We start from the raw sequence: 16,846 nt of genomic DNA on the forward strand, positions 1-16,846 counted from the left end.
CTCCCTCCTTCTCCCTCCCTCCGCTGCCCAGTGTTGCGGCTACTTCATCGCCCCAGGTCCCGCAGCTGGCCAGGCTCACTGGCCCAGACCAGCTGCCGCCGGGTCCCCACCAGAGGCTTGAGACTAAGGATCAAAGGAGGAACTGTTGGACCGGAGTCCTGCGAGGGAAAAAGCACTGACTGGATTCAGAGGACTTGGATCCAAATCCTTCCTCTTATGCTTACTACCTGTGTAATCTTGGGCAAATCATCAACTCCCTGGACTCATCTGTAAAATGAGAGGGTAGGATCAGTGGCTGGCTTCTGAGGTTCCTTTCTGCTCAAAATCAACATCTGTGCTCCTATGAGCCTATAGACATAGACCCAATACTCTTATAGAGGAAGAAACTGAGACCCAGAATCAGTCAGGAAGGAATCTCTGGCTAAACGTAGAATCCAGGTCTCCTGATCCTCTACATCTTTTATCCAATCTGCCTTATCCCTAATCCTTTTCAATAGATTATTAAAAATCTCAGTTTGAATCAATGATAAGAACTCTGGTTCCCGAAACAGAATATAAGTTCTAATTCTGGCTCTCGCTCTTGCCAGCTGAGTGATCCTGGACAGTTCACGACCCCTTTTGGGGCCTCGGTTTCTCCATTTGTAAAATGAGGGGCGATCTCTAAGGATCCTCATCCAACTCTAAATCTGGCCTTTCCGAATTGGTAGGAGCTGCCAGAGGCTCGGCAAAGGCCAGAATCATGGGCATCCCACAATGAAGCACCGGAGGAGATATTGTAAGATCAAAATCGCCTGAATGTGCCCCCTACCATACAATGGTACAAGTGCTCCCTCCAGATTTGCAATCTGGGAGAGATTGGATCCCTCTTTTTTTCCCCTCCCTCAGAGATAATCTTTGAGGTGGGGAATGGAAGACTGAGGGTTCTGAAGCCAGAGCGCAACAATTATGACCGGCAGATCACGATCGGTGGCCAGACCTGGGTAGCCCAGGATTGATTCTACTCTCCAGTAAGTCTCAGCATTCTTGGCTTCCCTCTCCAGGGCTGCCCACTTCCTTCCCCTTCCAGTCTTTTCTTCTTCCCTAAGGACAGACGGATCTTGGCCAGATGGCTCTAGCCACGTGCTGTGTTACATGGGGCTTTTATTTGCACAGACGTCACTTCTCTCGAGCTGCGGGTAGGCGAGGGCTGACCTCCCGCTCTCCCACTCACTGAGTCCGAGCCACGTACCTGCTCAAAGACCCTGTTAAGTGGACGCACTGTCGCTAGGGGGCACTATTTTAAGGGTAGGCTCTACACGGGATGTTTAAGGCCACCTGTCTGGGAGGGTATAGATTTCCAGAGTTCTTCCCTGTAGGATGGGCCGTTGTGGAGGGCACACTGCTAAAATGGTGGACTGGGATAGGATAAGTCTTGGTCTGGAAGAATGTTCGTGGTCAGGTCATTTTTGTACCCCAAAATCTTTATAAATTTAGGGGCTTCCATGAGGCAAGAAAGAAAACCCTAGTTGCCTTGTATAATGTAATATCACTGGCCTTGGAATCAGAAGACACGAGTTCAAGTCCCATGCATACCATTTAGATGAAACCAGGCAAATCACAACCTATTGTGTGTAAAATGGGGATAATAATACTTGCACTTCCTCTCCAGCTTTGTTCAAGGAAAGCACTTTGTAATAACTTACATTTCTATAGCTCACAAAGCCACTTCTTAGTAAAGCCCTGTGACCTAGGAAATACATACATACATACATGCATACATACATACATACATACGTAAGTATATATATATAGATACATATATATATACACACACACACACACGTATATATTATTCTCCCAATTAGACAGATGGAAACTAAGTCTCAAAGACATTAACTGACTTATTTGCCAATGACAAGAGCATGTCAATAAGTTCTAGAATTAGGATTTCAATCCTGAGCCCAAAGTTCAAGTTCTGTTTCATGTCCAGTAACCCTTCTGCTGAACCACACAGAAATCTCAGCCCTTATTTAAAATATTTTTAGTCTGAACCTATAATTCACTAATGTAGAAAACTCCCTTTACCAATACACAATGGTCATGGTTCTGCGCCTTTTCTTAGGAGAGTTGTCTGGGGCACAAAGAAGTTAAAACCATCCAGGTTCAAATGGAGAGTATTTATCGGAAGTATCCCAGTGGATAGAGTGCCTGGCCTGGAGTCAGGAAGACGGGACTTCAAATCTGGGCTCAGACACTTACTAATTGTTTGACCCTGGGCAAGTCACTTAACCTTGTTTGTCTCATTTTCTTCATCTGTAAAATGAGCTGGAGAAGGAAATGGCAAAGCACTCTAGTGTCTTTGCCAAGAAAACCCCAAATGAGGTCATGACGTGACCGGAAAAATGACTGAACACCAAATCAGAGGTAGAGCCATAACTCTGGTCTTCCTGACCTGGACAGTTCTGTCTGCAATATGCCATTCTAACATCTCCTAGATTATTGTTATCAGTTTAATATATCACTGTATTTGTAGTTAGGAAGCTTAGGTACCAGTCCCAGCTCCAATGCCTGTTAGCTGTGGTCAAGTCATTTCCTCTCTTAATGTCCTCATCTGTGACAGTGAGATAATATCTAAGATACTTAGGGGGAGGGTACTGTCTGGCTCTATGATTTTAACCTTTGCCTCCCATCCCAACCCCCAACCTACCACCAATAAACACACGGAGAGCCAGAGTCTAAGACATTGGACCCAGGCAGCAGCCTGAATCATGCTTTGTAGGGGTAAGCCCTTGGCAGCTCCAAGGATGCAGAGCAGAACCGAGTACAGCAGCGCTTTACCCAGCGAAGTGCAGAAGGCCGACAGAGTGTTCTGGGGGCTGGTATATGGATGCGTTTGGGCAGGCCCTCGAACCATGTGCAAGGTTTGCTAAAGTTCTGGGGGGTTGCTTTGTAGGATTTTGGGAAAGTCTTCAAGACAATGAAGTGGGAAGTCTTGGTGGCTTTGGCCTTGGAGTAGGAAGAAGAGATGGAGAAGGAGCAGCATTGATTCTTAGTCCTTGTCTTCTTCTTGGTCTCTCTCTTTGCCTTCTCCACCTTTGCCTTTGCCTTTGCCTTTGCCTTTGCCTTCTCTACTTTTGCACTCTTTGCTACCAGGTCTCCAATCTCTATGGGGGCTCTGTCCATTTCCATTAGTTGGGAGGAAGTACCACTACTGGTCCTAGAATGGTAGTGTAAAGGGTAGAGGGTGGTGAATACAACAGACACCCAAGCCCCAGAGTAGATCAGATCCAGTTATCCTTACTGCTACACTCTTCCTCTTTCCTCCCCCTTCTCCCCCACCCCCAACCTTAATCAAATCTGCCTTTGGGAGGGAGAGGGGGTGGCTCAACCACAGCCCAGACCCAAAGTAGAGAACAATGTCATCCGGATACTCCTGTCATCAGAAGCAAAGACTTGTGCCAGTAGAATGAGATGGGAGAGGGGTGAAAAGGAGATTGGTGTAGGGGAGATTCAGGAGACCTGGGTTAGAATCCTGCCTCTACCACTCATTTAATGTTAAACCTTGGGCAAAGCACTGAAGTTTCCTCCTTTGTAAAATGCAGGGCTTGGACCAAGTGGTTCCTCATGTCTCTTCTAGCCACAATATACCATGTTCTAAAATCCTTTTTGCTCCAACATCCTGTGTTGTAAAGTTCCCTCCTACCTCTGAATTTCAGTTTCATGATACCCAAGGGAAGAAGGGAGATGGGGAAATGAGTGGAGAGAGAGAAATCCCTTGAAGCAAATCACTGAAGCTTTTAAATCTCAGGACAGTTTCTGTCAAAAAGATGACTGCAATAGGCTGTTCCCTCCAATAGGCCTAGATTCAGGTGGGGGGCAGCAGCATTTTAGTTGTCTGTTTGTCCTCTGCGAGCAGCAGCAGATATTATTAAATGAATGAGTGAAAAGAGGTGAAGAGGTGCATTCAATAAGATGTGTGTAGGGGTGGTGAGGAGGGCCCTAGGTTCTACAGTAAGAAAATGCCCTAGACACTCTCTACTGAGTATAACAGCAGAGAGGCTGAGACTTGCTCAAGGCCATAGAATTATATAGTTAAAGCTGGAAGGAACCTTGAAAGCCAACTAGTCCAATTTCACCCCACTCTTCCCATTTTATAGACAAAGGAACTGAGAGTTCAGCCCAGAGAGGATGAGAGATTTGCTCAAGGTAAGTTGCAAGAACCAGGGTTCAAAGCCCAGGTCCTCTGATAAAGACCAGCATTCTTTACCCTAACCCCATTCTGCTGTAAGTTCAGCTCAAGCTGGTTCCAGACCTAAGATGCAAGTACGCAAAGGAATTCCCCAGGCTTCCTTTCTCCAGAGGAAAGATGCCAACTTGGAAGCAGGAATAGAGCTGGCTGTCTTCTACCTCTCTCTACACTACCCTCATGCCCTGGGACTGTCCAGAGTACTAGAGCTACCCAGAATTGGGAGCATTGGCAGTGTAGCCCTCAGCAGGCAAGCAGACATGTTCCATGCACTAAATTTCCTGGGCCCAGTGAGAGCCTTGATCACCTGGAGGAAACACGCAGTATCTGGGGCACTTGAAATAGCAGCTTCCAGCAGGACTTCGCCAGACTGTGGAGACTTATGACACGGGCATTTGACTTCTTCAACAGCTTCAGGAGTGACAGGTTCTTCATCACCTACACAGGAGGACAGAAAGAATTAGGAGAGACAGCCATGAGCTTTCTTCGACCTTTCCCTATACTCTGCCTCTCCCCTTTCCATGCTAGCCTCAATCATTTAGATCTTGAGGATCCCTCAAGCCAGCTCAGCCTCTGGTTTAAAACAGCATGAGAAGATAGCAGCAGCATCATATAGTGGAAACAACCCTGGATTTGGAATCAAGAGATCTGTGTCCAACTTGTGACTGACAGGAACTCTGGGACCTTAAATAAGGCATTTTCTCTCTTTAGAGCTCAATTTTTTCCTCTACGAAATGAGAGGGTTGAACTAGATTCCTCTATGGTTCCTTTCAAGTTCTAGGTCCCACAATATGAGACGATCTGGAGGCTGTTGGCTTGAAAATCTCTATGGTAGGAAATCAGTTCAAAGGTTAAGGACCTCATGTAAAGAGGTGGGGTGTGTGTCTCTTACCGTCCTCAGCTGGTTTAGCTCAGCCTCCTTGCCAGGTCTGGACCTCCTTTTCCACTGCTCCATACTTTGGACCTGGGGAAAGAGAAGTTTTGGGGAGGTGTTATAGGGAGAGGAATTTTTATGTATTGCATTGCCTGGGCTCTTACATTCAGTAGCCCTTGATGACTTCTGGTAAGATGGGGTGACAGTTCAGAGCCCAGCTTGGGTTCAATGGGAGGTATATGGCAGATCCCTGTACTGTGTTTTCTAGGCTCATAGGATTTAGGGCTAAAAGGAAGATTAAGAGCTCATCTAGAACCATTATCTCATATTTCCGTTTAGGGAACAAGTGTCCTTAAGAGTTGAAATGACTTTCAGAAGGTTACAAAGCTTGGAACTTGCACAGCCAAGATCCAAACCGAGGTCTCCTAACTCCAAATTCAGTATTTTCCCCACTACTTTTCTGAGTACTCCCCATGGCCTTGTTCTGGTCCCTGCTGAGCCCTGATCTCTTGGGGACTGGTGGCCTCTTGTGGCCTGCATGGTGGTACCCAACCTTGGGAACAGGCCTGGTTTTCATTTTCCGTTTCACCGAAGGGCTAATTCTTGTTGGAGAGCAAGTAGTGTCTGATGGGGTAGGTTTGGTGCCAAGATAGGCCTGCTCCCCTCTCTGTAGAGGAGGTTAATGACTTGCTGTGGCTGGTGGGTTGTGACATAGATAAGTGTGCTGTGACCTCATGGAATCTTGTGATGCCAGAAATGTACCCCTGGTGGTATCATACTTGGCAGGTGGGAGGCCCTGCCTTTGGGGGCTGACAGGTTAAGGTTGGGAAGTGAAATCCAGCATTTCTTCTAATGGGAAAATACTTATTTTGAAACTTCGAAACATCTGGGCTTTCTATGGTGGTTCACTTCTTTCTACAGTGATTCAGATTAAACCCATTCCAAACTTTCACAGATGGTTTCATGAGTTGCTGAGTTCATGAGCTTTTCCCTAGAGTCTTTCTCTCTTCATGAACCTGAAGAGCGGTTGGAATCATTCATCTTCTCTCTAGAAGCCAGAAGTGCCTGGTTATCTCCTTTCTCCCAATCTCACCTCAAACAAACAAACAAACAACAACAACAAAACCCTTTGTCCCTTAGGGGTCTAATAATAATAGTTCATATTTTATTTAAAAATATCTTCTATATTATAATTATAGTTTTTATAATATAATTCTATATATAATATAGTTTTTATAATAATATAATTTTTATAATAATAACATAATAATAGCTCAAATGTCTATAGCTAGTTAGAGTTTACAAAGTGCTTCCTCACAATAATCCTATGAAGCAGGTAGTAAAAAAATTATTATCCTCATTTTACAGGTGAGGAAGCTGAGGCTTGCAGAGGGGGAATGGCCCAAGGTCACTTAGCCAGTAAGATCAGGAGATAAAAATTTATAGTGGGATCCTCCATTTATCTGGTTCAATCCTTACAAAGGAAGCTTAGAAAAGACCACTGGATTTGAAGTCAAAGGACTTGGTTTCAGGTCTTGGTTCCATTAATTACTACTTCTGTGGCCTTAGGCAAATCTCTTGTCCTATCTAGGCTTCAGCTTCTTCATATGTAAAATGAAGGAATTTGACTCTATGATCTGAAAGGTTGATTCTAGCTCTAAATTCATTGATGCTTTATGATTCTTGTGAAGTATGCAGTGCAAAAATGCTTCTTTCCCACTTTGTAGATGTGGAAAATGGAGGCTTGAGAAGGTGAGGTCATAAAGGTAATAAGTGGCACGAGTACATCTAAGTTCACTGCTTTTCCCACGACACTACAGTATCCCTTGCTATAACCCACTTGATTCACAGAATAAGACAATGACCAAATGTCAAAGCTAGACTATAGAACATAGAATGTTAGTGTAAGTAGTGTGGTGGGACTATGTTTTGTCTGGCCCATGTAGATTATGTATGTCCACATGAGTCTATCTAAATGTGGTTCAAAGTGGACAAAATAGACATCTTTAGGGTCTCTTCCCCCCATCCTTCTCCAAGGGAGACTTTGGTTCCTGCCAGGAAGTGAAGCAGGAGGTTGGGGACAGAAGCTAGCCAGTCTGCTCTTCTCAGAAAATGGGGGTACCAGGCTAGAGTTAAATCTATCTGCTCCATTAAATATTATTAGTCTAGGAAAAGTAATTTTTAAGTTGAAGCTAAACTCCTGATTTCTGTTCCTTAATGGGGAAGGAGTGGCCCAAGCTATATATCTGAAGCTTAATCCCTTTCCAGCCAGATGCCAGTTCCACAGTGAACACAGAGAGCAAACAGCTAAGAAACCCATTTATCCAAGTTGATAGCAAAACAGAAATCGGAGAGAGTTTACATATAAACATATGTACCAGACAATACAAATTGAATGATCTCTGCCTTCGAGTGTGAGATAAATCAGTTCAATCAAGAGAGAGTCTCAGATCTCACTCAATGGGGGAATTCCCTAAAGTGTCTAGTACAGCAAGCTGGGGATAGGGATATGATGGTAGCTTTTCCCTAGAGTCCTTTTCTCTTCATGAATCTGAAGAGAAGTTGGAATCACTCATCTTCTCTCTAGGAGCCAGAAGTGCCTGGTTATCTCCTTTCTCCCAGTCTCACCAATTTAACCCTTCCCTCAGACAATGAGTTATCAATTTCCACCAATGAGGAGAGAGTCCTATACGACTTGCCCTTATGAGCCAAGGGTTACATTGGAAAGACCTTCAGAAATCACTTTGTTCGACTCCTTATTTTACAGAGGAAGAAACTGAGGCCCTGAAAGGAGAAATGAGTTCCCAAATTTTCACAGCTGGTAAATGGCAAAGCCAGGATTTGAACCTAGGTCTTTTAATTCCATGTTCATGGTGTAAAAGAAAGGTCCTTGGTTTTGGAATCAAAAGGTCAGCCTGAGTTTGAGTCCTCTTTGTGGTACTTAGTGGGTATGGAAAACTATGGACTGCCTCTTTCTGAGCCTTAGCTTTTTCTACGTGTGAAATGAGGACTGGATAGTTTCCAAGGTCCTTCTAGTTTTGACCCATTTTTAAAGATCCTTTCAAGGTGTAATGTACATGTCTAAGTGTTTCTCCCTACTTGTCCGATAAGAATGTAAGCTCTTTGAATATAGGAATTGTTTCATTCTTCGTATTTGTATCCCCCGTGGTACCTAACACCGTTTCTCACACACAGTAGCTGCTTAATAAATGTTGCTTGCTTGTTATCCTTAACACAATTATCTCCTTTCTTTCCCCCAATTTCTCCATCTGTTTAATCTTGGCTGACCAGCTATATTCTTTTCGCTTGCTTCTCTCCCCTTTCAGGGAACTTATAGTTCAGCTATTTTTCTCCTTCTACCACCTCAGTGGTCAAGATCTATTTCAAAATGAGTCTTCAAGACAGGCCAATTTATTAGGGGGAGGGAGTGGATCCACAGCCTCACAACTCTCCAGATCACAAGGAAATAATTATAATCCCAGGAACATCAGATGGGAAAAATCTTTTTTAGAGGGGAAATTATTTTAAAAATATTTTATTTTACCCCCAATTATATGTAAAACAACTTTAAACATTCCTTTCTTAAACCTTTGAGTTCTAAATTTTGTCCCTCTCTCCCTTCTTTCCACCTCACTGAGAAGGCAAGCAACTTGACATAGATTATACATGTGCAGTCACACAAAACACATTTCCATATTAGTTATGTTGTAAAAGAAAACACAGACAAAAGAAAAAGAATAAAAAAGGAAGTTTTAAAAAAGGCATGATTCAATCTGCATTGACTCCAACAGTTCTTCCTTTGGAGATGAATAGCATTTTTCATCATAAATACTTAGGAATTGTCTTGGATCATTGTATTTCTGAGAATAGCTAAGTCATTCACAGTGGATCATTGTACAATATTGCTGTTATTGTGTGCAGTGTTCTCCTGGTTCTACTCAGTTCATGTAAGTCTTTCTGTTTTTTTTTTTCTGACAGCATCCTGCTTATCATTTTTTATAGCACAACTTGTCAGCCATTCTCAGGTTGATGGGCATCCCCTTAATTGCTACCACTAAAAGAGCTGCTATACATATTTTTGCATATATGGGTCCTTTTCCTTTTTTAAAAAATCTTTTTGGGATACAGACCTAGTAGTGGTATTGCTCAGTCAAAGGGTATGCATGGTTTTGTAGCCATTTGGGCATAGTTCCCAATTGTTCTAAAAGAATGGCTGACTCAGTTTATAGCTCCACCAACAGTGCATTAGTGTCTCAATTTTCTTTCTTTCTTTTCTTTTTTTGGAGGGGAGAAGACAGGGCAATTGGGGTTAAGTGACTTGCCCAAGGTCACACAGCTAGTAAGTGTGTCAAGTGTCTGAGGCCGGATTTGAACTCAGGTCCTCCTGACTCCAGGGCAGGTGCTCTACTCACTATGCCACCTAGCTGCCCTATGTCTCAATTTTCTAATATCTCCTCCAACATTTGTCATTTTCCTTTTCTGTCATAGAGGCCAATTTGATAGGTGTGGGTCGGTAGCTCAGAGTTGTTTTAATTTGCATTTCTCTAATAGTGATTTAGAGCATTGTTTTTCATATGACTATAGATTGGTTTGATTACTTTGTCTGAAAACTGCCTGTTCTTATTTATCAATTGGGAGATGTTCTCCTTTTTTATAAATTTAACTCAGTTTTCTATATATTTGAGAAATGAGGTCTTTATCAGAGATATTTGCTGTCGTTTTTTTTTCATGGTTATGATTACTGTGTATTTCAGAAGGGAAAAATTGTTAAGAGATAGGAGCTCTATACACCAATGCAGATCTCAACAAACATAAACACACACACACACACACACACACACACACACATACATACATATAAAATGTAGGTCTTAAATCCTAGAGAGTTGCTTGAGGCACACACAGATTAAATGACTTGCTCATGATCCCTTGCTTATGTTGTCCTTCATTCTCAAAGATGGTGACATCTTGACTTGTGAGCCAATTGGATTTAAGCAAAGCAGAGTTGCACAAAGTGGTCAGCCTCACTCTCTCTTCCAGAGTTATCAAAGTCCAGTGGTAAGACAAAAGTCAAGATGACTGGGGATGGCCCCGGATGCAGGGGATTACCTTGGCATCAGGGTAATCCAAGCTCTAAATTCTCCACAGCTCCTGCTTCATGAAGCCACCTTCATGACTGTTGGAGCAAATTGTTCTCATCTGCCCATTCCACTGGGGAAAGTCTTCACGTGCTTGGGGTAGATATCTGCCTAACTCACCAATGGGTTTGAGGCCTGTTTGTAACCCTCAGATTGGTTTAGCCCATTTGCCAAGACACTTTTACAGGGGTGTGGCCACTGCCCATGCTATAGCTTCTTGGAGCCACAGGTCAGAGCGACTACTTCTTCTTGTTGTACGTCCTTCATTCTCAAAGAGGACCAATGACTTCAGCAGGGTGATGTCTTGACTTGCAAGTGAATTGGATTTAAGTGAGGAAGTGCTGTGCAGAGTCATCAGCCTTACTCTCTCCTTCAGTCATTGGCATCCAGTGGCAAGACATAGGTCAAGATGACTGCCTATAGCCCTGGATGCAGAGGGAGACCTTGGCCTTTTTTTTAAGCTGAGGTCTTTCCCAGGTCTCAGTTTGTCTGAGGCAATGCCCATTCAGTAGTTGAAGGCTAGGTAAGAATTGAGGCAAAATATAGCCTAGTTTGCCTTCAGAAAAGAATCAGTCTGGGTAGGGAAGACCCTCAGAATTTCTGGCTGGAATAGAAGCAATTGCTATCTACACTCAATCTGAGCCATTAAAACCCAAACAATGAACAAGTGAGGTTTGGCTTGGGACCTATTATTGGTCAATCAGTGAAAGCCGGAATGATTTGGGTTTAAAGGCATAGTCAAGTAACTCCATTGGAATCATAGTGGGCTTTATCAAAGCCTGGTATTTCAGAGCTACGTTTCAGGAAATCACAAATGAAACCTACAGGAGACAAAAGAGTTGATTGTCCCTATTTAAAAAAAAACCAAACCTAAAACTAAAACCGCTGATAGAATAAATAAATAGGGGGAAAAATCTAGTCCCCAAACTCCAAGATCCCTTGTGAAGTAAAAGTGATAAAAATTTGTATTCCTTTGGACAGAGTACCCATATGTAAGGGTAACAAAGTGACTCCTAGTCTGATGTTCTATCTACTCTGCCAGGTTGCTTCATCATCAATAGTCTTTTTTTTTTGTCTGGACTTATGATTTCATAGGTGTGGGGAACACCTCATATAGAAACTCTCTTCTCCAATGCAAATCAGCAACACATCTCTAAATCTCAGGTTAATTTACTTGGGTGTTGTCACATAGCTGGTCTGCATCAGAGGCACCACTTGAACTCTGGAAAGATGTGGGACTTCTTGACTCCAAGACTGGTCCTTTATCCACTTTGCCTGCCTGTTTGTCTTATACATGCACGCATGCATACATACACACACATCTACATATACATCATATACATGTACATACATATTATTGGTTGTTGTCCTTTATTTTGAAAGAGGACCAAAGTGATATCACTATATTGGGGCCAAGGTATAGTGTGTCTGACTGGCTGATCAGGCCAATATGAGCTTAGAAGGCTCTACCACAGGTCAAGCACAAATAGTTCATATGAACAGTTGGAGTGGAGGTGTCTCTAAATTTTTGCATCTCAAATTTCTTTTGAGCCCCTGCAATTCTACTTTGCCCATAGAGTACAGTGCCTTCTTTGATATGGGCATGCTATGCTGGGCCATCATGTGCCAGTGTCTTCTGTGTCTTATAATCGACTCCAAAGTTCCTCAGAAAGACCTTGAGAGTGTACTTATATATGTATATACATACATACATATGTATGTATGTATAGCACATGTTCTGGGCTTACTATCCCAATCCCTATTCATACTACTAAGTCATATCTCCACAGCGCAATTGACTAAGTAGCCAGGGGTTCTAGGGTTAACTAGGGTTCTGAGGCATTTTGTAGTACTGTTGCTCAAAAAACCCCACTTGTGTGCCCCCTACTGTGTATCATTTGATATCAATTAGCCAGCTAGATTTAATTAGCATTTACAAACAGATATTTACCGAGGTAGTAGAGTAAGAACAGTTGATACAAACGTTCCCCTCCAGCACCTACCTTTATTTGAGGGGATGCTCTCCCGAAAGAACATATAGACATATAGAATCCAGGGGAAAGTGGGCTCTAGCTTAGAGAACACGTGTAGCAAAGGGGTAACTCATGGTTCCTGGTTGCTGGCAGTCCCTTACTTCCATTTGTGGAATCCCCATGAAGTTGTCCTTGGATATGAGTTAACATTCTTCTGCTCCTTGAAGCTACCTTTCTTCATTGTATATACTTGGTTGTCCTCTTCTTCCAATGTAGATACTGTCATCATCCACTGCTATTCTAGGGATACTGCTAGGACACTCATGGAAGTCCAAAATCTTCTGACCTTTTGTGTTTTAGAGGGTCAACCTCTGGTCAAGAGGGTCAATAGGCTATCTTCTTCTTCCCACTCCTCTCCTCAAGCAATTTCCTCTCAGGGACTTAGCTGAAACCACTTCCACCACTAGTCTGGCCTGCCACTAGAATGCCAGGTTCTGAACTAACTTGTTAAAAGCCCTACAGGGTATGATTGAGTCTCTTCAAACAATATCAATACATTTCATGTGTAGCATTTCATTTCACTCTTTCCAAAATGAATTAAGAACTTTTCTGCACCTATTTTAATGTCTTTGATTGATCGATAAAGTTATCAGGGTATAGAGCATGTATTAGTTACTTTAGTTAGTTGCATTAGTTACTTCAAGTGTGATGGGGTCATTGATTCAATTGAGGCCCATACTTACATATGTGTATTACACGTACATAAAATATGAAAGACTATGTGCAGTGTGATGTAGCGGATAGAGAGCTGACATTGGAGTCAGAAAGATATGAGCTCAAGTTCTGTCCCTGACATATGTAGGTTTTGAGACCCTGGGGAAGTCTCCTAATTTCTCAATGCTTTGAGAGATAAAGTTAAAGAAAAAGTATTGGAAGGGGGGAGGGGGGCAGAGCCAAGATGGTGGAGAGAAGCCAGGAAGTTGCCCAAGCTCTCCTCAGTTTCCCTCAGAAACAACATTAAATCAAGCCTCTAAAAGAATTCTGGAGCAAAAGAATCCACAAGAAGATGGAGTAAACAGTTTTCCAGCCCAAGATAACTTAGAAGGACTTCAGGAAAGGTCTGTCTCCCTTGGGTAAAAGGAGAGTGCAGCCTAGCGAGGTGGTATCCAGTGGGAGCCAGTGGGAGGCTCTTGGCCACAGTACAGATCAACAACCAAGGCCCCTTGGTCTGGGCTCAGCAGGCCAGTTGTACAGGAGGCTAGCTGTGAGGCCTCCAGCCCCAGCACAAAAAATTGCCAGCCACAGAACCCAGGGCACAACAGGTGTGACTAGGCCATGCCACCTTAGCACATTGGGCAAGTCTCCAGCCCCGGAAGCCCCAGTACAGAAATCCAGTGACCAGACCCCTGGCCCCCAGTGCAAGAAGTTTGGGACAGGGCCCACTATACCCCAGAAGCAGAACTCAACTTTTAAAAATGAGCAAAAAACAAAAAAGAGCCCTGACCATAGAAAGCTACTATGGCAACAAAGAACATCAAAACATAAACTCAGAAGAGGACAACAATGTCAAAATGTCTACATGCAAAGCCTCAAAGGGGAATATGAATTGATCTCAAGCCCAAAAAGTCCTCTTGGAAGAGCTCAAAAAGGATTTAAAAAATCAAGTAAGAGAGGTAGACTAAAAATTGGGAAAAGAAATGAGTTATGCAAAAAAAATTATGAAAAAAGAGTCAACAGCTTAGAAAAGGAAGCACAAAAATTGTCTGGAGAAAACAACTCCTTCAGTGGGTTATAGAAATCTATCTTGCCCTACAAGAAAGAAAGGGGGAAAGGGATAAGGGTGGGGTGGGTGATAGAAGTGAGGGCAGAATGGGGGAAGGGGTAAACAGAATGCATGCCATCTTGGGGTGGGAGGTAGGGGAGAGATGGGGAGAAAATTTGGAACTCACAATCTTGTGGAAATGAATGTTGAAAACTAAAAATAAATTAATTACATTTTTAAAAAGAAAACAACAGCTCAAAAAATAGAACTGGCCAAATGGAAAAAGAAAGCCCACTGAAGAAAACAACTTTAAAAGTAGAATTGGTCAAATGGAAAAGGAAGTACAAAAATTAAGTGAAGAAAATAATTCCTTAAAAATTAGGATTGGGCAAGTGGAAGCTAGTGACTCTATCAGACATCAAGAATCAAACAAAATCAAAAGAATGAAAAAATAAGAGAAACTGTAAATTACCTCATTGGAAAAACAACTGAACTGAAAAATAGATCCAAGAGAGAGAATTTAAGAATTATTGAACTACCTGAAAGCCCTGATTTAAAAAAAAAAAGTCTGGATGGCATCTTTCAAGAAATTATCAAGGAAAATTGCCTTGATGTTCTAGAACCAGAGGGTAAAATAGTCATTGAAAGAATCCACCAATCACCTCCTGAAAGAGATCCCAGAATGAAAACTCTAAGGAATATTGTAGCAAATTCCAGAACTATCAGGTCCAGGAGAAGATACTGCAAGCAGCCAGAAAGAAACAATTCAAATATCAAGGAGACACAGTCAGGATTACACAGGATTTAGCAGTTTCTACATTAAAGGATCAGAGGTCTTGGTATATGGTATTCCAGAACGCAAAGGAGCTTGGATTACAACCAAGAATCAACTACCCAGCAAAACCGAGCATAATCTTTCAGAGGAGGAGATGGACAGTGAAATAGGGGACTTCCAAACCTTCCTAATGAAAAGACCAGAGCTGAACAGAAAATTTGATTTTCAAATACAAGACTCAAAAGAAGCATAAAAAGGTAAACAGAAAGGAAAAAAACCGTGGTATTCAGTAAGGTTAAACTGTTTATATCCATACATGAGAAGATCATATTTGTGACACTTAAGAACTGTATCTATATTAGGCCAGTTAGAAGGAGTATACTTAGACAGAGTATAAGTTGATTTTGAGATGATGATAAGAAAAATTAATTAAGGGGTGGAAAAAAGGATTGTACTGGGAGAAGAGGAAAGGGGGAGGTAGAATGGGGTAAATTATATCACATGAAGAGGCATGAAAGACCTATTACAGTAGAGGGAAGGAAGAGAGGGGGTGAACATTGTTTGAACCCTACTTTCATTGAATTCGACTCAAAGAGGGAATAACATACATAATCAGGTGGGAAAATAAATCTATCTTACCCTATAGGGAAGTAGGAGGGAAAGTGAAAAATAAAAAGGGGTGCTGATAAAAAGGAGTGGAGCTTGAGGGAGGCAGTGGTCAAAGGCAAAACACTGGTGAGGAGGAACAAGGTGAAAGGAAACAGAGAGAAAAGTATAAATGGGGAAAATAGCATGGAGGGAAATACACAATTAATAATCATAACTGTGAATGTGAATGAGATGAAGTCTCCCATAAAACAGATGTGGATAGCAGAGTGGATTAAAAACCATAATCATACACTATGTTGCTTACAAGAAACACATTTGAAGCAGAGAGACACACACAGAGTAAAGGCAAAAGGCTGGAACAGAATATATTATGCTTCAACTGAAGTAAAATAAAAAGCAGGGGTAGCAATCCTGATCTCAGACAAAGCAAAAATAGATATAATTAAAAGAGACAAGGAAGGAAACTACAGCGTGCTAAAAGGTACCATAGACAATGAAGTAATATCAGTACTAAACAAAAATGCACCAAACAGTATAGCATCTAAATTCTTAGAGAAGAAATTAAGTGAGTTATAGGAAGAAATAGACAGCAAAACTATACTAGTGGACGACCTCAACCTCCCCCTCTCAGAACTAGATAAATCTAACCACAAATAAACAGGAAAGAAGTTAAGGAGGTGAATAGAATTTTAGAAAAGTTAGATATGATAGACCTTTGGGGAAAATTGAATGGGGATAGAAAGGAATATACCTTTTTTCTCAGTGGTGCATGGCACCTACACAAAAATTGACCATGTATTAGGACATAAAAATCTCACAATCAAATGCAGGAAGGCAGACATATTAAATGCATCCTCTTCAGATCATAATACAATAAAAATTACATGTAATAAAGGGTCACAGAAAGATAGATTAAAAATTATTTGGAAACTACATAATCTAATTCTAAAGAATGAGTGGGTCAAACAAGAAATCATAGAGACAATTAATAATTTCATCAAAGAGAATGGCAATAATGAGACAACATACCAAAATTTATGGGATGTAGCCAAAGCAGTATTTAGGAGAAATTTTATATCTCTAAATGCTTACATGAATAAAATTGAGAAAGAGAAGATCAATGAATAGGGCATGCAATTTAAAAAGCTAGGAAAAGAACAAATTAAAATCCCCAATTAAATACAAAATTAGAAATTCTGAAATTCAAAGAAGAGATTAATAAAATAGAAAGTAAGAAAACTATTGAACTAATAAATAAAACTAAAAGCTGGTTTAATGAAAAAACCAATAAAATAGATAATTTTATTTTAAAAAGAAGAAAACCAAAGTACCAATATAAAAAATGAGAAAGGTGGATTCACCACCAAAGAAGAGGAAATTAAAGCAATAATTAGGAGGTATTTTGTCCAACTGTATACCCACAAATCTGACAATCTAAATGAAATGAACGAATATTTACAAAAATATAAATTGCCCAGATTAACAAGAAG

The 16,846-nt window shown here is 41.5% G+C and overlaps 1 protein-coding gene across 1 annotated transcript; it reads right to left on the reverse strand.

The window, feature by feature from the left end:
* Positions 1-2,745: 2,745 nt before the first annotated feature.
* Positions 2,746-5,676, reverse strand: TP53TG5 (TP53 target 5). The gene is made up of 4 exons (XM_036751869.1): positions 5,653-5,676; positions 5,118-5,189; positions 4,533-4,663; positions 2,746-3,196 (listed from the first exon to the last, which is right to left on the reverse strand). The coding sequence occupies exons 1-4, from the start codon at positions 5,674-5,676 to the stop codon at positions 2,746-2,748; spliced, it is 678 nt and encodes a 225-aa protein (XP_036607764.1).
* Positions 5,677-16,846: the final 11,170 nt, after the last annotated feature.

The sequence above is a fragment of the Trichosurus vulpecula genome, chromosome 3 (genome assembly GCF_011100635.1).
Source record: "Trichosurus vulpecula isolate mTriVul1 chromosome 3, mTriVul1.pri, whole genome shotgun sequence".
Classification (NCBI taxonomy): Eukaryota; Metazoa; Chordata; class Mammalia; order Diprotodontia; family Phalangeridae; genus Trichosurus; species Trichosurus vulpecula.